The following is a 26,100-nucleotide window of genomic DNA, read 5'->3' as shown; positions in this document are numbered from 1 at the left end:
TCATGTTTGTTTTTTTTTTAATAATGAGATCTGCAAGTGTGCGCTGTGGACATGAGTCTTTGGACAAAAATGACTCAAGTAATTTCTCCTCATGCTCATCAATCTCATCATAATCACCAAACTGAGTTTAAGTTTCAGAGAAACTATTAAAATCGTGAAAGTCCCCTTCTTCATCTTCTTTTTGATTATTGGCATTTTGTTCTTCAGCTAAAACAAAGGCAGTAGTACAAGTAGGATTTTTCTCCTCAGCCTCCTCTTGAATTTCCTTCTGCTCAATCAACGCCTCTTTCAAATTTTTTGAACTCAAATCTGATGAGATCATCTTTTCACAGACTTCTGAATTAATTTGTGTTTCAGTAATCACTTTTTGCTCCTCCTTCAATGGATTCAATGCAAAGATCTTGTCTTTCAGCTTCACTTTGAAGACATCTTTATCCGCTGAATCCTTTATAATGCAGTGATTTGTTTCAAATAAAATTTTGAAACCCTTCTCAAGAAGTTGGCCAACACTTAACAAATTCTGATTTATGATTTATGTTAGGCACAAATAATACATCTTTGATTATTTTTGTACCTGAAGTGCTCTTAATAGCCACTGCACCTTTTCCCTTCACTGGAATGTACTCTCCATTTCCAATTTTAACTTGAAAACTGCTGATGTATCTAGCTCTTTGAACAAAGCATGGTCATAAGTCATATGGTTCGTACATCCGCTATCTACAAGCCAATTATCACTTAAATTTTCAGGAGCAAAACATAAAGCCACAAAAAGATACTCATCTTCATCTTCTTCGTGATCTGCAACTTGAGCAACATTTTTCTCATGGGTTTTTGAATTTTGTTGAGTGTTGCTTTTGCAAATCTTTTTATGATGTCCCATCTTTTGGCACTTGTCACATTGTTGATCTGGTGTTCTCTAACATTTAAAAGGTGGATGACCTTTCTTCCCACAATGATGACAATGAGGAAAGTCAGATTTATTCTTCTTGTACTTCATCCTTTTTTCTCCCGGCTAGATTGACCCTTTGCAAATAATGCACCTTCAATAAAATTCTCAGACCTCAAAAGTCTCATCTGCTCTTGTGCCTGCAAAGCGTTCAACAACTCTGCCACACTAATTTTTGACAGATCCTTAGTGTTTTCCAGAGAAGAAATGGTTGCTTCAAACCTTTCAAGAACAGTGACAAAAAGCTTTTGAACTAATCTAGAATCAGGAAATTCAGTACCAAGTAATCTTACTTTGTTAGCAATGTTAAGCAATTTGTCTGAATACTCTTTTGACAGTTTCTGAATCCTTCATCTTTTGAAATTCAAATTCTCTTATTAAATTAAGAGTCTTCATTCCTTTGATCTTCTCATCTCCTTCAAATTCCTTCTTCAAGAAATTTCGGACTTCAAAAGCTGATTTCATTGTCATGATTCTGATAAAGATATCAGATGAGACTACAGCCCCCTGGCCTTCGACTTTCTTGATTTCTTCTTCTTGTGATTCTCGGACAATGGAGGAACTTGGTAGTCCTCTTCAACAGCTTCCCAGAGATCATTAGCCTCCAGATGTGCTTCCATCCTTGCTGCCCAATATCCTTCACCATTGAAAACAGGTGGTGCTAATGCAATAAATAGAGTTTGCGACAAATCCATAAAGAAGAAGAGAAAAAAATAATAATAACAAATGCACAAGTCCCTCAAGAAGAGAGCTCTGATACCATTTGTTGGAAAATGAATGAGATGATTTTATAACAACATAATTTGCTGTGGAAAGTATATTTATTATTGATCTGATACTCAGTTTAAATACAGTAGAAACACAGTTATAAAATAACTGTGCAATAACTACTTCCTACAAATCAATGATTTAAGTTGTCTGGAGCTGAAGAGCAGAAGCAGGCCTGCCTCTTCTTGACCAAATGTTGCATGAACCAAGGCTTTTTCTAGTCGTCACAAGAGCCCTTTTAAGTTCGCTAAATTCTCGATTTGAGGTAAGTTGGATTGTGGGATCTTGCTTTCCTTGCTTCCAAGGAGAACTTTAGCACGAGCCATAGATGAATTTGGAGATTCTTTTGCTTCAAGATGCACAGTGGAAACGACTGTTTTTCTCAGAATGCTTTCATTCTTTGAAGGACTCAGATTGTCTAATGGAGTTATTTTGTAACATGCCCAATTTTATAGTGACCGTTTTACAAAACAAAACTATTATATATATTATAATTATAGAACTAGAAAACAAAATTTATAAAATTATTACCAACCCACAACTATTTTTTTACATTTATATTATTATTATTATTGTAACTCATTTATCTATTAATTATTATTATTTGGATTTTTGGTTTTTGGGGGCTGTGGTAAACAAAAACGAATTTGAGGTTTTGAAGAAACATGAGTGGTCATGTTTTTCTTTTTCTTTTTCTTATATTCTTTCGTGTTATTTTTCACTATAACTCCATATTCCGCTTACATGTTGAAACGGAAATCATACCACTAAATTCCTTATTTCGTGAGGAACATTTTAAGACCACTATTAATATTTTTTTGAGCAAAAAATATAGTCACCTGAATGGATACTTTTCATCGGTAGAGTGTTATATTCCGACATTTTAGGCGGTTTAGTTGTGAAAGGGATGTACTTTTGGATTTCTCTGATCGTTGGCTATTTCATGATAGACTCGGTTCGCGATTCCGGTATCTCCAGTGACCATCCGCCGGGCAACCACCGCGCTCCGGCGAAACTCCGATGAGCCATTAATGGGTCAATGAGAACTCGGGTAATTTGATAAATGTTGAGTATTTGATTATCATTCTCAACTAGTGCTTTAAACTTTTTAAACATTTCAAATGCTTCAGATTTTGCCTTCAAAAAATAAACCCATGTTTTCCGAGTATAACAAGTTCACTTCAACATGGTATACCATGGTGCATGTTGTTTGCAGATGATATTGTGTTGGTGGATGAGACGAAAGAAGGAATGTAGAGGAAGTTGGAAGTATGGAGACAAACTCTAGAATCTAGAGGCTTTAAGTTGAGCCGAAGCAAGACAGAATATTTAGAGTGTAAGTTTAGCGGTCGTAGAAGTAGAGAGGTAGGGACAATCACCCTAGATGGGAGAGTTGTTCAGGCCTCGGATTGCTTTCGGTATTTAGGATCTATTATCCAAATGGATGGAGAAGTAGATGGAGATGTTGCTCATAGGATTAAAGTTGGTTGGTCGAAGTGGAGGAGTGCTACGGGTTTCCTTTGTGACCCCGGCATGCCTAATAGATTGAAGGGAAAATTCTACCGCACGGCAATCAGACCAGCATTGTTATATGGTACAGAGTGTTGGGCAGTGAAACACTGTCACATCCATAAGATGTTGGTGGCGGAGATGCGTATGTTGAGATGGATGTGTGGTGATACGAGAAAGGATCGGGTGAGTAATGAAATAATTAGGACAAAAGTAGGGGTTACATCTATTGAGAATAAAATGAGGGAAAACCGACTAAGGTGGTTTGGCCATGTGAGACGTAGAGCGCTTGATGCGCCGATTAGGAGGACCGAAGAGTGGCAAAGGGATGTAGTGGTGATGGATAGGGGAAGACCTAAGAAAACTTGGAGGAGGGTAATCGAGAGTGATATGAGTTTATTAGGTATTGAGGAAAATATGGTAGTAGATAGGACGGAGTGGAGAGGGAGAATTTGTGTCGCTGATACGACTTGATTTCACGGTTTTATATGATGGTTCATGTTAGCCGACCCCGAATCATTTCGGGACTAAGGATTTGTTGTTGTTGTTGTTGTTTTCCGAGTATAATCATCAATAAATAATAAGAAATACCGGCTTCCTCCATGTGAACTCGGATTAATGGGACCACAAATATCTGCATGCACCAATTCAAGTGGCTTTGATGTGCTTGACAAAGACTCCTTTGGGAAATTCCTTCCGAATTGCTTCCCGTACATACATCCTTCACAAATCTGATTAGGATGATTTATGGAAGGTAATCCATGCACCATTTGTTGCTTGCACATTTTCTCCAATCCACCAAAATTCAAGTGACCCATCCTGAGATGCCACAACCATGCAGAATCCGACGAAGCTTTCAAACACATAGGACGATCAGTGCTGATTTTTAATTTGAACATCTTGTTTGCAGACATAGGAACTTTTGCAATCATTTTTTTTCTTTCCATCTTTCATAACCAGCCCATTCTTGTTCATCTCCACCTCATAACCTTTCTCCAAAAGTTGTCCAATACTTAAAATATTGGATTTCAAAGCTGGAACATAATAACCATGAGAAATAAATTGATGATCTCCATTCTTCAGTTTGATAAGAATGTCACCGCTTCCCACAACTGGAACTTTTTGTTTTGTCACTGAAAGAAATACTTCCTTTCTTAGATTCATCAAGCTTATAAAAAAGTTCTTTATTTCCCATCATATGATTGCTTGCTCCCGAGTCTAGATACCAAGACTCCTTGCTCCTTGCTTCATCTTCGCTACATGTCAGTAACAAAGTTGATTCTTAAAATTGGCCTCTTCGTCTTTAAAAGTTTCAGATTGACAATTGTAACATTTCACACGAGATTTATAACGACCATGTCAATTATTTCCACGGCCTTGGAAATTGTTGCCTCTACCACGTCCTCTTGCATTCCATTACTGATTATTTGTGGCTTCATTATTGTGGAAATTTCTGCCACCTCTACCTCTTCCATTATATCCACGATTCCAGCCACGGCCTCTACCTCCTGATCTTCCTCTTCCTCTTCCATATCCACCTACAAATTGTTTTTTTTCTTCTTTATCGTTCAAATCAAGTTTCGCTTGCAACACCTGAGCCACGGGTTCTTCTCTGCTTTTTTAATCTCTCCTCATGGGCTTGTAACGAACCCAAGAGTTGATCTACAGACGTAGTCTCCATATCCTTTGATTCTTCAATGGTAGTCACCACGTAATCAAATTTCTGAGTCCAAGAACGAAGGATTTTTTCTATCACAAGAACATCCTCCATTTTTTCTCCATATCTCTTTAACTGATTGAAAATTACCAAAGTTCTATTAAAGAACTCATCAATTTTCTCTGACACTTTCATCTTGAGTTTCTCATACTCACTTCTCAAGGTTTGCAAACGCACCTTGACTACTTTATCTTTTCCCTTAAAGGAATTTTTGAGAATCTCCCATGCCTCCTTCGATGTTGTTGCAGTCGAAATTTTGACGAACATATTCTCATCGAGACATATGTGGATTAGAGAGAGTGCTTGTTGGTCTTTCTTACTTGTATTCTTCAAAGTCACTATTTGAGCATTCGTCAATTTCTCCTCATTCTGTGGCTGATCCTATCCGGTTTCTACAAAGCCTTCATTCTAATGCACCAATTATCATAGTTTTCCTTTGATAATTGTGGATATTTGTATGGGATCATTCCACTCATCATTGTAGAGAATTTTTGCTGGCTCTGATACCAATTTGTTGGATCAAATAAATAAACTTTCACAGGTAATAGAGGAAGAGTATAATTGATGGAAGAAAATTCTTTTGCCTTACTAGTTGTATTGATAGGTATTTATAGATTACAGACATGACTATTGGTAAACAACATTAACTCTCAATAAATACAGAAATGACTCTTGGATAATATACTGAACCAAATTAAAGACTATTAATTACAAGTTTATTATTTCAACATTGTTAAGATTAATCCAACCTTCTCAATAGGTACTCAACTTGAACTTCTTTGGTCCATGGCAAGATCCAGTCTCCATACAGCTTGGCAACCAAGCTTGGATCTATTTTGTATGCTAGTTCATCTTCATGTCCGTCATGAATTACAGTAATCTGTTGCCCAAAAGCTAAGGTTTTTACCTCCACTCTCTTTACGATTGCCTCTTCTACTTTGCTGTATGTCAGCAATTCCATTAGCTTACCACAGTCCTGCAATTTTCACAACTTCCATTAAAGGCAATTTGGTCTCGGGGTGTGCTGCTATTTCCTGTGCCTGTGCCCGAGAAGGAAAGAAATGAATGATGTCAAACCAAATGCAGTCAAGTCAGTCCTAAAGAAAAAGCAACAAATATCCTATCTAGTATTTGGAAAACTTGGGTTGGGACTATGTTTAAGAAACCAAACAAAAGAAGATAACCTCAAACAAAATTAGTGCATTAGGCACTAGATTTGATACTTTATCGGTAAGGTGTGGGGGTAGACAACAAGCAGTATACTTAAAGAATATCCTTTAATAACAAATCAACTTAATTTCCTATAACTTTATACTATACTTTTATATTATACTTATAGGATTAAACACTATCTAGAGTTGCTGCAGTATGTATAGCCATGCTACCGGTGAGTGCCATATAAATGGCCCCAAATCATTTCCAACTCACAAAAACAATAGGTATATTTATATTTGACAAATGAGGGTCTTAAAAAAATTTCTAATAATATGAAAATGCCTTTATCCTCTTGGTATTTCTTCATTTTTAAAGTTGTACTAGTACATTAACATTAAAGCTTTATTGTCATTTGTCTACAATCAAATATCAATTACCAAAATCCAGCAATCTTAAGCATGAGTTATTCATACCACTGAATATCAAAAAAGTTGTACTAGTACATTAACTAATACACTTGTTATTTTCTTCATTTTTAAAGTTGTACTAGTTATTATGGCCTATCCATTTGCTGCATCCTAGCTCAATATTCTTATCTCGACTGTTCCTCTCTAGTAAAAATGGGTTAAGTTGCTTATTCTAATGGCGTTATCAATGGAAAAGGCCATTCATCTTGTAGATGATACATAAAAAATTTCTGGTATATGAAGACGAAATTGAAGACGACTTAATATTGTTTTGTTGGTATCAATTTCAACCCACTTAACACATAATTAAAATATCATTATCACATCTAATAAACGAATTCTAACAGAAAAAAATAACGATTAACCCAATTTAAACCCACTTATCATACAATTAAAATATCACTATTAGTTAATTGTATAGCTCAACCCTCAAGTTGACAAATTTTGAGGAATTTGCCCAAATACAATAAAACCGACTTAGAAGCAACAACCAAAGTACTATATCCAGGAAAACAAGCACGACCATGAGGTGCACATCAAGGTTCAGTTGTCTTACCTTACAATAATGTATACATGAATTAAAACCAACTTAAAATCAACAACCAAAGTACCATAGCAAGGAAAACAAGCATGACCATGAGGTGCACATCAAGGTTCAGCTGTCTTACCTTACAATAATGCACTACTTAAAGAAAAATCAACAACAATATGTACTACTTTCCAATATGATACTACCTCGGTTTCATAGTACACGTCTTTCTAGAGACTTTTTTTTTGTTTTATTATACATGTCATTGTATATAAATAGTGGAATCAATAAATAAGGGGCCACAATGTGTTTTTTCTAATATCTTTAATTTCTATACAGCTCTCTAAAACGACATGTAATATGAAATGGAGGAAGTAGTTTTTCAAAACCAAACCTTAAAAGCATGGGACGAATATAGTTTAGCCCATGAATAGGATCATGGTAAGCTATGCTGAATTTGCAGTTCAGTTCAATAACGAACCTTTCCTCATGATCCTACCAGATTCATCTTATCTTCAACAAAGTCTTTTAAAACCAAGCCTTAAAAGCATAGAAAGAATATAGTTTATCCCATAGGATCATTGCAACCTATGTTGAATTTGAAGTTCAGTTCAACAAGGAACCATTCATCACTAGCCTATCGATCCTATCATATTCATCTTATCTTAAACAAGCAATGTTTACAATATGACTCCTGATTTGCACATTTGAACAAGGAATTAGTAATTTAAACCTCAACTTACTTATGTGTTATTATCATCTTCATGATAGTTTTCGCCGGCAACATTGTGCAATAAGTGATAAAATATGTTTTTTTGTTCTTCTTAGTGCCTGGAAGATCTGCTGGTGCACTTACATCTTGACATGAATCTTCTTCCCGTTTCTTCACCATCGTTTTTTCTGCACAAAATTAATTAAGTTAAAATCATTGATTCCATCGGGTTTGATTTAAATAAAAAAAAAACTAAAACCTTCATTTCTTTACGCTATCATTTAAAGGAAACAAAAGTAACTAAACTAAACGTTTGTATCTGAAGCAAACTAGCAAAGTATCCACAAAAATTTCTCATAATATTGTTATGTTTTTTTGTTCTAGGTACAAAAGTCGATAAAATCCATTTTACATCAAATGAAATATTGAAGGATAAATAAAACAATTAAACAACTTGGAACACACAATATCAATATTCACATAATGTGAAGAAAGGAGAAGAAAATTAAAATAGGTAATATTATAATTATCAAGTTATTGATAAAAAATAATCTTTGCAGATGTTGTGCTTATTATTACCTATTGTATCAAGAAGGTCTGAATCTTGGAACTTTGTTTCTTATGTCACATGAAAGTATGGCATTGAAACAACAATTTAGATCCACCAAAAAATAGAACAATCGAAAATATTAATATAGTTGAACATTAACCATGCATGTAGTTCAAAACACTGAAGACATTTATCATAATATAAAAAAAACACTGAGTGATTAAAATATCAGTGACCAACACAAAAACTCAGTGATAAAAAACCATACAGTGAAGGGATAGAAGCACATATGAGTAATTAAAGTAATGGAAACTATTTAAAATATTTAAAATTCAGATCATCAGCAGCACTCAGTGACAACTAAGCTAACTCCAGTTACATCCGAAGACAACAAAGATTTAAAAGTTGAAAACTGATAACGTGAGTTAGAATCAAATACCTTGATGATTTGAAGACAACAGATCTTAGATTAGATCCAGAAGTACCAAATCAGATGATGGAAATTATCAGATCTTGTTTTTATTCTTTAGGACGAAATCAGATGATGGCCTTTGTTCCCGTTAGAGAGGAGGAACTGGGAAGAATCTGATTAGATCTTAGATTAGAGCCAGGAGGATGAAATCAGATGATGACCTTTGTTGCCGAGAGAGAGATAACGAAAGGTAACTTGGGGAGGAACTGGGAAGAATTTGGTTTAGGGTTTTTACTTTGACAAGCTACTCAAACAGATTAAGCAAAACAGAGGAGATCAACAGCAGCGTTGATGAGAAAGAGTGAAGAGAAGTTTAAAGTAGGGTTAGATAGTGTTTCAGCTTTTCTTCTTATTCTTTATTCTTGAGTAATTGATTCAATTGAAAAAAATATATATTCAAATTTATTCTTTTGGAAAATATGAAAATAATATTGTGCTTGTAAGGGCAAAAATGAGACTAAGAGTATAAGCTTACAACAACAATGAATATTTTATTTTTTATTTTGATAAAACATCAACTACAAAAGGTTGGTATAATGGTTTATTTTAGTATTCCCTTACTAGTTAAATTTGTTGGATTTAATTACATCCATGACTACAAATTTTAAGTTTATATCTGCAAAAAATAATTCATCCAAACAACGACAAAAAATTGATTTTTGTAAAACTTTTCTTGCTCGGTCAATTCATAAATTTAATTATATTAATGACTTTTAAATTAAACTATAATGCACAAAATAAATATTTATATAAATATTAATTTTTTTAATTAAAGATGAGGTGGGGGACCGGGAGGTAGGACATCCCAACGAGGTTGGCACCACCTACAGATCCAGCACCCCGACCCAAATATTATTAAAAATAAGAGAAAATTAATACAAATATAAGCATAGAGATTAAGTGAACCGAAAGGAAGCTCGGTTAAAATTATCCCAATAAGACCATGGCAAAAGTGGGGAGAGCAGTCCAACCATTGCGGTGGCGTGCTTAACTGTCCGTTGTTGCATGATAAGATGAACATATAGAAATTGATTGTCATTTTGTGAGAGAGTACTTATAAGTACAACTTATGGGTCGTCTGCAAATCAATTAGCTGATCTATTGACCAAATCATTAACAGTGTTTGTGATGTCAACATCTTTAGACAAGATGACGTCTTTCATATGTATAGGCTGGTAAATGAAAATCGTGGTGAAAAGAGCTGAAACAACATCAAATTTTCTTACAACTGTTACAAAAAGTGCACATGTATAGGCTGGTAAAAATCACGGGAAATTTTGAAAGTCTTTTATGAAGATGGTTTGTTTTGTGGCATATCATAATGGGACACTGTATACGAAAACAGTGTGATCCATAATTCTAGTTAATGAAAAATAATAGATTAATTGTTCTTTCCAACGAAGCTTGATAAGTTTTCAATTCTCATTCTATGATATTCACTTTTATGGCAACTAAACTAGTAGACCGTTGTCTGAAATCAAGAGGTTACTATAGTAAAGAAAAATGAATTATCCCAATTTTTGCTCTTCACCGTTTCTCATAACTTTGTACAGCTTTAATCCGTTTTTTTTAATAATATCGGCCTTGGTACGGGAGTTCTGCAGGGGGTACCGACCTAGTTGGGATGTCTTGCGCTCCAACCTGCCATTCGCCTGCCTTCATTCAAAAAATGTAATAGATAAAAGAAAAAGTATTATGGGAGAGTAATAGAATAAAAAGTGAGATGATATTAACTAGAAATAGTAGGGGTCTCTAATAGAATGTAGTCATACACGAGTCATTGGAAAGGAGATGCATTGTTTGCTTGTGTCAAGAATATGGTATTATTAATCCTTGAAACTAGTTTAGCTTCTACTTCAACATTTAGTAGCCTGTATTTCCCATGAATTCCATGTCGAGCTATTGTATTGTCCTTTCCAAATTTCCAATTGTCAATACTAGAGAAGAATTTGAATCTTGGTCATTTATCCGAACCTTCAAGGAAAAATTATAATCAATACATTTAGACTTCAAGAATGTGATTAAATTAAAATTTGGTATACTTGTTGAAATTGAGGGACTAAAATTGCTATTTAATAAGGATTGGAATTGTAACTTGTTTGTTTTGAAGGAAACTAAAATGGCACAAAAACAAAGAAAATATTTTTTATTAACTTCTCCTACACTAGTACAAAATTAGAACACAATTCACTCTAATTTATATTCATTTCTAGCATATCTTCCACCTCTCCATCTTTTGCATACAATTGTTTATTTTATTTTTTTCTTTTCTTTTTTCAAAGTAAAAGTATGGAGAGTCAATGTATGATTCTTTTGTTTTTTCAAAGTAAAAGTATGGAGACATCAACTTGAATATTTTTGTCTCCATCCATCACATGCATGTCTAACCCACACCTTATTTATTTATTTATTAATAATTAAAAGTTAAGTTTAATATTTTATTTTTAACATACCCCTTAAACTTAATTTTTCGAGATTCCCAGTTGAGCTCTAAAATGACTGAACACATCGTATTTCAGCGGCTTCGTGAAAATATCTGCAATCTGATCTTGCATCTTTACGTATTTCAGTGTCACCTCCTTTTGCTGAATACATTCCCGAATAAAATGATACCTCGTGTCAATGTGTTTACTCCGATCATGGAACACTGCATTTTTAGCTAATGCCAATGAACACTTGTTATGGATATAAACCTCCGTTGGATCATTTTGACTCATCTGAAATTCTTTTAGCAATTTTCGAAGCAAAATTGCATGACAGACACATGAGGTTGCAACAACATATTCAGCTTCACAGGTTGACAGTGTCACAATTGCCTGCTTCTTCGAACTCCATGTAAATGGAGTATCACCCAGACAAAATACAAAACCATTTGTACGTTTTCGGTCATCATTGTCACCGGCCCAGTCACTATCACTGTACCCAAATAATTTGAAATCATCAGATTTTGAATAAAGTAAACCCAAATTAGTTGTACCTTTCACATAACGGAGAATTCTTTTGGCTGCGTTCCAATGTGACACCGTTGGGACTTCCATGTGTCGACTTACTAAGACAATTACATAAAGAATATCCGGTCTCGTACATGTCAACTATATGAGACTTTCGACCAAGCTTCAGAATAATGTCGGATTTACTCTGTCTCCACCTTCATCTTTTGTCAACTTGATTCCACATTCGACTGGCGTGCTGGTGGATTATAATTTTCCATCTTGAACTTCTTTAAGATCTCATTCGCAAAACCACTTTGAGAAATAAAAATTCTGTCGTCATTCTGCTTCACTTCAATGCCAAGATAATATGACATTAGACCAATGTTAGTCATCTCGAACTCACGAGCCATTGTCTTTTTGAACTCTTCAAACATCTTAGGATTGTTCCCTGTAAAAATGAGATGATCCACATACAAACAAACAACATATCTCCATTTTTCACTTTGCATACAGGGCATATTAATATGGGCATTTGACAAAACCATTTTCTTGAAAATATTTGTCAATGCCACTGTTGCAGGCTCGTGGTGCTTGCTTAAGACCATAAAGTGCCTTTTTTAATTTTAGCACTTTATTTTCTTGACCTTTCACAACATACCCAAGTGGTTGTTGGATATAAATTTACTCTTCCAGATAGCTGTTGAGAAATGCAGATTTCACGTCCATTTGATTGGTTCTCCACCGGTGTTGAGCAGCTACAGAAATTACCAGTCTGATACTCTCCATTCTGGCAACAGGAGCAAAAACTTCATTGTAGTCAATTTCGGGTCGTTGACTGAACCCTTTCGCCACCAATCTTGCTTTATGTCAGACAATTTCACGGTTTGCATATTTCTTTGCTTTGAACACCCATTTAACTCCAATGGGTTTTTGACCGGCCGGAAGTGATGTCAGCTCCCATGTTTTATTTTTCTCGATAGAATGAATCTCCTCTTTCATGGCTTTTCTCCATTTTTCATCTTTCATTGCTTCTTCTTGATCTGTTGGTTCATCATTAACAAAATGACAATAAAAAGTTAATTCATCATTGAGATTTCTTGTTACATCATAGAGATCTTTAATAGGTATGATTTTTTTTGGCTTTCCGGGCGGATGTTGATCTGAACTGTTTTCATCACTCGAGGACAAACTAGAACTGGATGAGCTTCCTGATGTTGAACTGGTTGTTGGTGTTGTGGCTGCGACTATGGCTAGTTCTTCCTGATCATTGTCTTCATCCATAAAAGGATAAAAACTGTAGCTGTTTTCTTTTTCACCGGTCCAGTCCCAAACATCTTCTTTATCAACGGTGACATCTCTACTGATGACGATTTTCTGAGTCTGAGGATCGAACATTTTGTACCCTTTGGAATGTTTTGAATAGCCCACAAACAAATATTTCTTGCTTTTATCATCTAGCTTTTTGCGTTCTTCATCCGGTACATGGACATGAGCAACACTGCCAAAAACACGCAAATGAGAAATACTGGGTTTTATTCCACTCCATGTTTCTTGTGGAGTTTGATCCCAAACACTGACAGTTGGTGATCTGTTCAACAAGTAGACAACACCGTTCTGTTCTTTCTTTATACTACGCCATTTTGCTGTGGTGATCTGGGCACTGAGAAATACTGGGTTTTATTCCACTCCATGTTTCTTGTGGAGTTTGATCCCAAACACTGACAGTTGGTGATCTGTTCAACAAGTAGACAACACCGTTCTGTTCTTTCTTTATACTACGCCATTTTGCTGTGGTGAGGACTAATTATATAATTTTGAGGACTTTTATTTTATGGTCTAAAGGAAACTAAAATGGCACAAAAACAAAGAAAATCTTTTTTATTAACTTCTCCTACACTAGTACAAAATTAGAAGACAATTCACTCTAATTTATATCATTTCTGGCATATCTTCCACCTCTACATCTTTTGCATACAATTTTTTATTTCATTTTTTCTTTTCTTTTTTCAAAGTAAAAGTATGGAAACATCAACTTGAATATTTTTGTCTCCATCCATCACATGCATGTCTAACCAACGCCTTATTTATTTATTTATTAATAATTAAAAATTAAGTTTAGTATTTTATTTTTAACAATACTAACCTCCAAGTCTGCAACATTTGCAGTTGCTAAAGTCAATCTTAGAGTATATATTCCACTGTGATAAACTGCGTCAATCTTGAACTTGATTTGCCATGTTGTTCCTTCATATCTACTACTGTTGTTATTGTTCTTCCTGCATCACAATATTAATAATGAATGTTTTTCTAATATCTATTAGGTTCATATGTGAAGATTGACTCATAAGGATGTTCTTTCCTGATTTATGAGTGCTCAAAGTACTAGTACTACATACTTGGGAACTTGAGCGAAAAACCCATTTTGTATATAGTCAGTAGTGCCAATAGTGAAATTCAAATCTCCATCTCCATAGGGATATAATTCACCAATAATGATAAAACTAAACTAATTAGTTATTTCACTCCAAGAAAAACTGATTTTAATGACCAAAATTTAATGTGGGTTAAAAATACACTCATTAAAAGTATGTTCTCACTACATTTAATGAGTGGAGAAATACAATCTACTTTTATTGACTAAAAAATATATTTTTTTTCATTTCAGTGAAATTTTCCGCTCACTATTTCCTATTTTCACCTCTTTTTTCACGAATCTTTTTGTCGCCTTCCCTTCCCCCCAATTTTTTTCCCAATATTTCAATGTTACAGATTTAGGGTTTCCCCAAATTTTCACTTTACGCCAAATTCAGACCCTAGGGTTCTTTCTCCATCACTAACAGTCCGACCCGCCTCCTCCCCTACAACGGCTTCTGCCATTCACCACCATAGAGCCACTCCATTTCATCGTTTATATCCTCCCAATTTCTCTCTATCCTACTTTTTTTCTGCTCTACCTTTTCAGATCTGGCCACGAGAATGGAAGGAGAATCTCCAACTCGATTTTTTTATCCTCTGCCTTGTCTCCTCTGCTACATCTACAGTGCGGCTCCGTGCACCACCGCTGCTTTAGTTCAGGTATCTTTTAGGTTTTAGTTTCCATGATGGACTATGCTTTATCAGGTTCTTCATTATAGCCTCCTATTTGTTTGTTTTGAAGGAAAAGTAGAAAAATGAAGACTTTCACAGCTATACGAAGATCAAAAAGTAAGATTGAGAAGGGGAGGTCAGAACTGATCCCATCTGAACCGGAGAAGGTAAGGCTAAAAGTAAAGGCAGGGTGGTTACGAGGTTACAAGAAAAGAAAAAAGAATCAGCTAAGAGAAAAGTAAGTGTCTACTTGTCAATTTAAAGCCATACATTTCGTAGAATAGGCATAATTTCATGGTTCAAATGCTAGTTGTAGTTTTAGTATTAATTTATATAATCTAGTGAAGCAAACTATAATCTATGATCAACTATAAAACTTGTTTTGCTTATTTTGCCTTACGGGGCTAGTTACTTTATATACTGGTGAAGTTAAGTGTTACTATGAGACTCCATGAATTCGGATTAATGTTGGCAAATTTTCAAAAACTGCAATTAACGAAGTGTGTTTCAATTCGACAGTTGTAAATAGAATCAGGATAAATTAGCCTTGTACTGATTGATTCACAAATGGAATGAGGATAAACATAAGGTTTATTTACATACCTTTCTGAAATTTATTGGATTTAGAGTTCTTGTTAAATTATGCTTATACTGAAATGATTTTTGACTATTGTTTATTGTTTATATTAAGGATGTCTAAGAGTTTTCTAGACGTCTAGAAGCTTATAACAACAGTATTTACAAATTTTCTGCTCAATTTCTTCTGGGTTTCCATGTGCAAGACGGGCTCTATGAGCATTTTGAGAAATTTAATAAATTTAACCAATCTCAGTGGATCACAATTGAGAGCAATAGAAAACTTATTGAGGATGCAAAACCCAATAGTTGTTCAAGTTTGCTGATAAACATTACACAGTAGTAGACTACATTCAGCGGTGTGCCCTTTTAATTGTGATGTGAATGGTTAGATGAGTATCATAATGAAGAACATCACTGATTTAGTAATAACAAGATTAATGTCCTCATTTCCAAAGTATATCTAAGTTAAATATCCTAATCAACCCCTTAATTATTGGCTTATGATTAGTTTGAAGTATTTGATGCTTAATTAGATCCTAATTGATTGTATCATATAATAATATGATGTTACTGTATATGTGTGGTTACTTATTAAACCAATTTGTCTTTGTCTTGTCGTGGGTGCTCCTCCTTCCTGATGTCTTATTGTGAATTTTTTTTAGTCTGTAAATTTTATAAAGTGAAAAACCTAGGTGTCTCACATGGTGAGGAGTAAGTGGATAAGTGGGGCATGTTGAGTGGCTCCAACATAATGTTGGACCCAGGCTCCCAGGCACGAGCGAGGCGAGAGCCTTTTGTATAGAGCCTCGTTTTCTGGGTTCAAGGCTCAAGACATTGAGCCTTGACTGAGGCGCGCCTAACACGCGCCTTTAACAACTATGGTGAACTGAAATAGCAGGTTGATTATAAATCAGCTTACTCTGCCTCAAAATAAGCAATTTGTTATTCTTAATTTTGTATAGCATTTTGTTTAGAGACACTCTGAAAGGTTGTTTCTTTTAAATTTTGCTTCAATATTTGTTGGTTTGAGGTGGATCAATCTTTTTCTTGGACAATTTAAGTTGGAACTTATTTAGACTCTGAAAGGTGTTTTTGATCACATAACATCTTGTGATATTTTGTGAAGGTAGATAATGCATGATGGAATATAAGTGAGGAAAGTGCTTGCAATTGCATAGCTATTTTCTAGCAATTGATGTGAGGAAATTGCTTTGAATTGCAGAGTTTTTCTTGTAAATAGATCTGTAAGGAGAAGCAAAGCTATTTTTGTACAGCAAAGGTAAATGACAAGGAAGAGTTGGGAAGCATAGTTGGAGTAGAGTGAGGTTTAAGTGAATAAACAAATCTTGAATTTTCCATCTTATTGATAGATCTCAATCTTCGTGCTCCAATTGCTGAAGATAATGTTAGCCAAATTGAAATTTCTGTTGTTTCTAATGCAGAATTTGCCAACCACATCAAGAGGTGAGTGTTGAATTCAATTTCATAATCAATCAAAAAGAAGTTTGATCCAAAAGTAAATAACTTTGTCGTTACTTTTGTGTTTTTGCTGAATCAATACATCCATAAACACAAAAATTTCATGTCATTTCATTCTGTTTTCCTTCACAATTCAGATTGGTATGTGATAATCGTGTTATGTTAAATAATAATTATGTCAAATAAGTCGTGTTATTTGTGTCATTATGCACTGCAATGCTCTATTTGTTTTCATAATATAGTGAAAATTGATCTTTGACTCATAATGGTTGCTCAATTTGTGTCATCCATACTGAATGACAAGTAAGTTCTATGATTTATGGAATGATTATTGCTTTTGTATCAAGAATTGTGCTGATTCTTTTTGCTTGCCCGTTGATGTTATTATCTTTCTTGCCCCATGGATATAATATCACTTTAAAAGTGGCATTACTATCTTTTGGTAAGCTATTATGCCTTCGTGTCCCTATCCGCCCTCTTTCTAGAGGGGGGCCCCTTCATTGTTCTTATTGTTCAATGAGGAGCGCTCACATAGCTAATCGGTAAAGGCAGCGGCTACCCCTGCAGCTATGATAAAAAGCGGCTAGACTACAGTATCTAGTGATTCCTTATTCTTAGGCGTCTAGTAGTGTGTGAGAAATTTCCTTTGTGCATAGGTACGGGATCTAAAATCTATTAATGTTACCAAGGTGCTCTAAGGGATTAAGTCAGTAAAGTGCCTTTCCTCGTAAGGACAGCCAACCTTTTTCTTTCTATGGGTTTAAGAGTTAGTGGGTTAAAGAGCCTTTTTCCACCTTTCGTCTTTCCTTCCAGTCAAGCCGTGGTTTCTGCTCTTGCCTCTCATGAATCTACTCGAGCATTCCGGAATGAGTGAGCTTTTGTATCAGTACTGAAGAATCTGGTTATCGACTCAGCAGCTATTGAATCTAAGCCAATTGAATCAGCAACCGCTGGTACAGTAAGTGATGTTCAAATAGCCGTTGTTGGGATCTTCTCCGCTGCTAGTTGTTCTTCTTACTAGGGTCTGCTTCCTCATAGTTCTTTAGAACATGATTCTCTCACTCATACGCACTCCAGAGCAGCTACAAGGCTATTAGCCCTTACCTACGAAGTTCCCCCAAACCTTTGACCAGTCCTTTTCAGTTATCCCTTACTATTGCGTATGCACTCAATTCTTATCTTCGTTCTCACTATCATCTCATCTAAGTTTCCCAACGGTAATAAGAGAGAAAAAGATAATAGGTTTGTAGAACATTAAGATATGGGATTTCAGGTACGCCAATGGCTCTAAGCTATTAAGATGAAGAATAGGCAAGGATGGGGCTAAAGTCGGGTAAGATCGGATCACTTCCCATAGGCTGACTTTTCACCTAGGGAAAGAAAAAGCTAGTTTAGGCTACACTTCCTCCAGCGAATGAAATTCAGCTAGCTTAGAGTACACTCGGTTCACTATCCGTAATATCATATAGAGAAGAGATAACTTGATAGTTGAGAGCAGAGAAAGCTTTCCCTTGCTGAGCAATCTAGGTTCAGATAGATAGTCCCCTTAGTCGGTTACCCTTTTAAAAGGGTTAGTTTCTAGTATTAGGCACTGGTGTTAATGTGAGCCCTCCAACTCTCAAACGATTGGTCTTACTATAAACTGTTTTGCTTTCCTTATCCTGGAATGACTAAACGACTGTGAGCAATTCTATCTGCCAAAATGAGGCATGAAGGAAGACAACACTGTAAGTAGCAAGCAAAAAGACAGTTGATCCTTTCACTCATGTAGAGGTCCTTCTTCCACTGATGTTTTACTTTTCTTTTATCTAAGGCGAACCGCTGACTTAGAGTATCAACAGCTTTCATGGCTTCAATTCAGGTGCTGGGACGTAAGAAGGAAAGCTTTCGGTTTTCAGTTATTGAAGGAGCTCTTTTTTCGTATGAGGATAAGGTACCGGCCTCTTATATTCCCTGTACTCTCCTCCAAAGCTGCTAATGGCATAAGGAAGTCCACGGGGATAGAAATAATAAAAGAGCTGATTGGCAGTATGAAAGTCAGAAAGCTGCCAATGCTGTATTGATGCCTGCTCGCCTACGCCCACCCCTGGTAATGCCCTTTACTTTTTCTTTTTCCATATTTAATAGCATAGGTAAGACGAAGTAGGAGTGGATTCAGGAATCGTTGTTAGAATTGAACAGATAATAGTTCTAATAACTTCCTATATAGCATGACATACAAGGTTCATATGGTGCATTTATGTGTTAGTAACTAAAGATTTTAATACTTGATATAATACAAACAAGAAGTTTCATTGAACATTGTTATTGTATATAATTCATGTTATATTGGAATCATTTTTATGAGCTAACATCTTGTCAGGTTTCAGCATTATTGTTACAGTTGTTGGCTTAATAGGTGTAGGACAAATGAAAATGGGAAGAATGATTCTGATCTGCTACATATTTAAGGTATGCATGATTGCCACATATCAATTATGATCTTTGTAGCTTGTGTACATTTTGAACATGTTTTATATATATATACATAGGATCTCTATTCTGATGTTCTAGTGCATTTTTTGTTAATAAAATTTTATTTTATTTAAACAGGTGTAATAAATTATACTTCCTAATGGGTAAAATCACAAGTTCATGTCCATCGATGGAAATTAGTTATTTTGAAATGTGAAGTTTGTCTAATGAGAGCATGCTTTATCCATTGAACAAGTTGCTCCTAAATTAGCTACTCTTAGGATTGAAACTTGTTATTGCCATATGACTGACAATTACTTTTGGGAAAGTTGTTCTTTTGCATTGAATATGTACCAAACATGATCCTGAAATTCTATCAACACCTCGTGTAATATTTTTCTTCTTTTAATACTTGTAGAATTGTTTTTATAGATTGCATATTAAATCATTTTATATTCTCCTTTATTTCTTATGCAGATTTTGACATGTTTGATGCCCAATAAGGACATGCTCATGCCATTGAACAACTTGCTCCTAGATTAGCTACTCTTAGGATTTAAGTTTCCCATTGGTATAAGACTGGCAATTATTTTTGGAGAGTTTGTTTTGTTCTTTTGCATTTAAGACTTAGCAAACATGGTGCAGAAATTCTTTCAACATCTCATATAATATTTTTCTCTTTTTTGGAGTATTGCATTGTTGCCTTGTGGTATATTTGTCTATCTTGTAACTTGTTACTTCTTTTTAATGGTGGTTTTTAATTATTTAAGATATTTTATCTTATTTAAGAGTTGAATATACCTAATTTAAAGTAGCTCCCTTCAATCCAAATCATTCTAAATATTTGAAATAAGAGATTTTTAATTATTATAAATAACTTTTAATGAGTGGATTTTTAATCATTATAAATACTTCTAATGACTGGATTTGTAATCATTATAAATATGTGTAATGAACGTATTTGTAGTCATTATACATAATTTTTAATAAAAGTAAATGTCCACTCATTGTATGTTAATAATGAGCGGAAGTATTCCGCTCATTAATACTTTTAGTAAGAAGGGCTTTCTCAAGGGGAAATTTCCGCTCATTAAAAACCTTTAATGAGTGGAATCAGACTTTTAATGATTGTATTTCTTGTCATTAAAACTCTTTTTTCTTGTAGTGTTTTTTATACATATAAGAAATCTAACAATTTCCAAAATAATAACTTTCAATGTTAAAAATTAATTGTGATTTAAGAAATTTAAAACAATCTAAAGCTTATAAAGAAAATTTTAAAATGTCAAGTATTTAGAAACTAAAAGTGCTTTTAGCATATTTCATAAGAAAAAAAAAAGTGGTTTTGGCCTTTGATAAAACTCTGAAATTGTTTTTTTTTAAATCCAAAAAATTAACTGCATATTTGACAAAAACATAATAAAAATTTCAAAAATGATTTTATATATAATTTCCTCTTATATTTTTTCAAAAGAATCATAACAAATAATTTTGGTTCTTTTTATATAAAGCCCACTACAATATGGGGCTTTGGCTTTTGCTTTTCCTCTGTTAACTAATTCCATAAAACCCTAATTGCATCAGGTCAGCATTCACTGCCTTTGAAAACCAGCCCCTTTGAGCTTCTCCTCTCTTTGAGATTTTTTGAGGAAAGAGCATCAGGTCAGCATATTCTTTTCATCTTTGTCTCTCATTCATAATTAGTTCTATTGTTCAGACATTTCATGGACATAATACATAAACTTATTGTTCAAAGATGATCGATTGTAGATTTAGACAAATCTAATTTTGATTATCGTATTTGATCAAACCTCAGTTCAACAAAAAAGACTACTAGGAGTTGTTGAAATAATAAACTTATAATTAATAAAGTCTTTAATGTGATTAGTGTATTATCCAAGAGTCATTTCTGTATCTGTATTTATAGAGTGTGCAAGAGTCATTTCTGTATCTGTGTCTGTATCTGTATTTATAGAGAGTTAATGTGGTTTACTAAGAGTCATGTTTGTAATCTATAAATACCTATCAATACAAGTAGTAAGAAAAGAGAATCAGAAGAGAATTTTCTTCCATCAATTATACTCTTCCTCTGTACCTCTAAAAGTTTATTTATTTGATCCAACAAATTGGTATCAGAGCCAGACAAAAATTCTCCTGAAAATTGAGAATAATGGTGAAAAGAGAAATCGCCATTGATTCGTGGGAGACCAAGTCCCAGATTTGGAAAGCTATGCGCTTATGCATAGATGACATCAAAGAATGGTGAAAAGAGAAATCGCCATTGATTCGTGGGAGACCAAGTCCCAGATTTGGAAAGCTATGAGCTTATGCATAGATGACATCAAAGAACAAGTTGATTCTTTGACCTTCGAGGAGATCAGGAGGGTGTTGGAAAATGATTTGGGTTTGGAGAAATATGCTTTGGATGGACAAAAGAAATTTGTCATGCAATGTCTGGTGGAATCCTTAGAAAATGATGATGATAAGAATTCTGAGGATTTAGGAGAAATTGGTGAAAGACATGCGAATGTACAAGAACATGTATCTGATGATGAGGAGAAAATGGAAGATTCTTCTGTGATGGGTCTTTTGCCAGAAACTGATCCAGTCAGTAAGAAAAAAGAAGTTCCAAGTAAGTTCAACATTAGCAAGGCCATGATGAAGAGAGTTTCCTATATTAAAGCCAATTATGAGGAACTTACAACTGTCCGTCTTTGTCGACTGTTAGAGGAAGATATGGGAATTGAGAAATTTGCACTTGATCCATTCAACAAATATATAAGCAATCATATAGATGACGTATTGCAATGGGCTGATGAGAATTCGGAGTCCTTAGACAGAGAGATTGATGAGGACGACGAAGATGAAGTAAAACCAAAGAATAAAATTAGTGCAAAGCAAATGGTGCAAACTTGTGAAGTAACTAAAAAGAGGAAGAGGCTTGATAAAGAAGTGAACGCATCAGGCAAGAAGCAAAGCAAGCCTGTGGAAGAAACAGCGAAGAACAATAGTGGTGCAAAAGGCACTCAGGATGCATCCAATGATAGTTGTTCTCAATTATCTAATGTCAAGGAAAAGGGAGTTCCAACACCAGCGTATGGTAAAAATGTTGAGATCAAAAGTGAGACAGAGCTAATGAAGGAAATGAAAGAAATATTTTTCATAGAAGAATTTCCATCAAACACATCTGAAAAAGAAATCATGGAAGTTAAAAAGAGAAAGGAAAGAGTGAAAGAAGTCGAGGGAATTGACATGCCTAATATTGTGTCATTGTCATGTAGAAGGTGCACTACAAGTTATGTTCCACATCCAAACCCCAAAATACCAGTTGACAGTGATAATAGTGATGCTGATGGTACTGATGAAGATGATGATGAGGAAGAAGAAAATGATGGAGATACTAATGAGGATGATGGAAGCTACCGTGAAGATGTCGATAACAATGAATTTCGAAGAAAACGTTGGAGATAATTATGGGATTGATGGCAGCTAGAGTGAAGAGATGAAGTTTGAAGATTTAAATAGATTACAGACTACTAGACTGTTTTTGGTGTTAGGAAAGGATAAAAAAATTATAAGTTTAAGGGGGTGTGTTGAAATAATAAACTTATAATTAATAAAGTCTTTAATGTGATTCAGTGTATTATCCAAGAGTCATTTCTGTATCTGTATTTATAGAGTGTGCAAGAGTCATTTCTGTATCTGTGTCTGTATCTGTATTTATAGAGAGTTAATGTGGTTTACTAAGAGTACCTATCAATACAAGTAGTAAGAAAAGAGAATCAGAAGAGAATTTTCTTCAATCAATTATACTCTTCCTCTGTACCTCTAAAAGTTTATTTATTTGATCCAACATGAGTTAAGCTGCGAAGATAGACAAATATCTCAAGAGTTTCTGTATTTACCCATATTATTAGATTATCAGATGTATTTTTATTTTTTTTTATCAAAACCAATTGGGAAATCTGATTAGATATAGTTTGGAATATTTAATTACAAATCTAGAGTATATTTTTATCAGGTCTTCATATATATGAATAAGATCTAGATTGCAACCTTTAATAAACTAAAAGAAATTTCAACATGTTAAGTTGATGTGATGATCATTCGAACCTAATTTGGTTAATGAAAAATGATTAGGGAGAAATTTGAATAGATATAGCATCTCTCCAAACCCTAGATGTGCTACATTTGAATCATGTGATGATTTTAAGGGAAAAGAAGGTTAATTTTAACTTAGTAATTCATATGATAATTTTAATTTTGTACAGGAAAGCAATGGTCAAGAAATTGGAAGAAAATCCATATCTAGATAACGATGGATATTTTAGCAATGATTGCAGAAGGTCGCCGGCGAATAAACTCCCATATAAGTTGAGGTTTAGAATAATAAATCTCTTACTACTATTAACCTATTAAATCTGCATTATTTACAGTGAAAAATATGATTTTTTGTATTGGTTCTTGTTCTCAAGTTACATGATCAAATGCCATATTCAAATGCTATTTGTTTTCAGAACAACTTACAATCTTAATGGAAAGAAATTCATTCTACTTATTAACATATGAGGTTTGTGTTCTTAAATTGAATATCAAGTTTGACAAGGTTGAACTTTCATGGGTAATGGCTTCCATACATTAATACTTGAAAAGAATGATTCAATAATTTATGTTGCAATTCTTAAGTATTTGATATGTTACAGGCATATGTGTTCCATGATCTTCAGAATTTATGGGCATTATTATATGAAAAATAAGCAAAAATAGAAGCATGGTCAGGCAAAAATAGAATGCATGGACATTAGTATACAAACAACAAATGGGCTGCACGAAATTTATATTTGTCTTGGACACCATAAGCAATAGAGGATCTCTACAATCATAATAAGTTTTGAATATTGGTATAACATGTGACAACATTAATATTCATATTTAAATAAACCATAAATGTTAACTAAATTATAAACAGAAAATAGAGGAAGAGAAAAATAATAAAAGTAGACTAGGCAAGAAATTTAACAAATAATAATGAATATCATTGGGCAAACAAATGCAACTAGAGTATGTTGAAACTTAACGTGAGCAAGGAAGGTAAGTTATTGTGCTAATTTTTATGAAAACCAATTGGAAAATCTGCATAGGTTTAGCCATCGTTGAAAACCTTGGATGTGCTAATTTTTGTTCATATGATGATTTTAATGCATAACCAGTGCCCTTTCTTTTATGCACACATTAATCTATGAGTACACCGGTCAAAAGTTCTAATGAAATGAACATAACAAAGTTGTAGATTTCACTCTCTTCCTGTTCTACTATTACAAAACAAAAAAAATATAATCTTGAAACACTATACCAATAACTATGTTCCACCACCTAATGACACAAGACTTTCAAGACAAACAATTCGAGTATTCCAAAAACAATCCATGTAAATTGTAATCCAAGACTTTCGACTCTACTCCAAGACCTTTTCTTTTAATATTATACCAAACAATATGATCCTCATTAAGATGAAGGAGAATCTTATCTCCTCTCTTTGAATTTTGAAAAACCTTCACATTTTCAAACCAAGTAGTAGATAAACTGGGTTTTGTAATGGAGTATAACTTTGTCCAAGTAAACTTATCAACTCTATCATTCTTCCTCGTATGAAATTCTGCCTCAAACTGTCATTCTTACCCTTCTAAAACATGCAATTTTATGGAAACTTTATCCATTGAGTTGATTAAGCAAGCAAGTCAAGGTACTATGCAGAACTTCTCTTTGCTCATATCAAAAGGCACATCTCTCATTTCCATCCATTTTGGTTTAATGTGCATAACCAGTGCACACTAACATGTGTAAAGTGACTATTTCCAGGAACACACCATGTGTTGGAGAGAAAAGAAGAATATAAGAAGTGAAAGAAATATAGGAGGAAGCTTTTCTTAAATTTTATTTCTCTTTAACTTGTGCTTCTTCACTTTTAACCTATACAAGATAACTATTTATAGTACATGAAAATGTAACTATTACAACCCTAATAAATAACATTTAATAACTCTTAATCACTAATTAAGAGTGTAACTTAACATCACATAACTTCTTATAAGTTATTCTAAAACAACTTAATAACCACCAATATAAAGACTATTAATTATAAATTTATTATTTCTAACACACCCCCTTAAATTTATAATTTTTTTATCCCTTACCAAGAACATCTCTTAATCTATTGACATCTTCAACCTTCAACGTTGTTGACCTCTTCACTCTAGCCGCCATCATACCCATACATTTTCTTTGTTGGCTCTGATACCACTTTGTTGGAGAGAAAAGAAGAATATGTAATCGAGGTAAGGGAACTGAGGAGCCCTTCTCCAATTATTTGATTTCGATCCATAAATCCAAACTTTAAATTCTAATTTAGGTTCAAGTTTTCGCTGAACTTGTAGGATATGAAAAGCCTTGTAGTCATCAATACGACGGTCATAACCCAAACACCAACCAGTTATTCTCTTTAATTCAACATCAAGTAATGGAGTGTATAACATTATAAATTAATAAAGGCAACCTTAATTGGGAAAATTACGAAATTTGGTCAAATGGGAAACTCATTTACATATTTAACTCATTTATTTAAGGATAAATAATTTATTAGTCCCTTACTTTTTACTTAACATACTGTTTAGTCCTCCTATTTTGAAAAACACATTATAAGGTCCCTAACTTTTGCCAATATTAACTCTTTGGTCCTTTTGTCT

At 34.1% G+C, this 26,100-nt stretch overlaps 1 protein-coding gene and 1 long non-coding RNA gene across 12 annotated transcripts; one reads left to right on the top strand and one right to left on the bottom strand.

Moving 5' to 3' along the window:
* Positions 1–5,695: 5,695 nt before the first annotated feature.
* On the bottom strand, positions 5,696–9,165 carry LOC136221552 (uncharacterized). Its single transcript, XR_010685168.1, has 3 exons — positions 8,793–9,165; positions 7,835–7,991; positions 5,696–5,980 (listed from the first exon to the last, which is right to left on the bottom strand). It is a non-coding gene; the product is annotated as an uncharacterized lncRNA (long non-coding RNA).
* A 5,334-nt stretch (positions 9,166–14,499) lies between these two features.
* Positions 14,500–23,783, top strand: LOC136224640 (uncharacterized). 11 transcript variants are annotated; one of them, XM_066013036.1, is made up of 7 exons: positions 14,500–14,833; positions 14,916–15,083; positions 16,647–16,703; positions 16,867–18,630; positions 18,717–18,992; positions 19,266–19,354; positions 20,942–23,104. In XM_066013036.1, the coding sequence occupies exon 7, from the start codon at positions 21,617–21,619 to the stop codon at positions 22,826–22,828; it is 1,212 nt and encodes a 403-aa protein (XP_065869108.1). In that variant the 5' UTR covers positions 14,500–14,833; positions 14,916–15,083; positions 16,647–16,703; positions 16,867–18,630; positions 18,717–18,992; positions 19,266–19,354; positions 20,942–21,616; the 3' UTR covers positions 22,829–23,104. The 11 variants fall into 11 exon arrangements, 7 of the variants coding, with proteins under 7 accessions (XP_065869108.1, XP_065869103.1, XP_065869106.1 ...); XR_010686535.1 differs by adding an exon at positions 23,629–23,783 and having other exon boundaries at positions 14,916–18,630; positions 20,942–21,019; XM_066013031.1 differs by having other exon boundaries at positions 16,647–18,630.
* Positions 23,784–26,100: the final 2,317 nt, after the last annotated feature.

Source organism: Euphorbia lathyris, chromosome 3, assembly GCF_963576675.1.
Source record: "Euphorbia lathyris chromosome 3, ddEupLath1.1, whole genome shotgun sequence".
NCBI classification, from domain to species: Eukaryota; Viridiplantae; Streptophyta; class Magnoliopsida; order Malpighiales; family Euphorbiaceae; genus Euphorbia; species Euphorbia lathyris.
The sequence above is the reverse complement of the archived record's forward strand: the minus strand, read 5'-3'. Positions and strand labels throughout refer to the sequence as shown.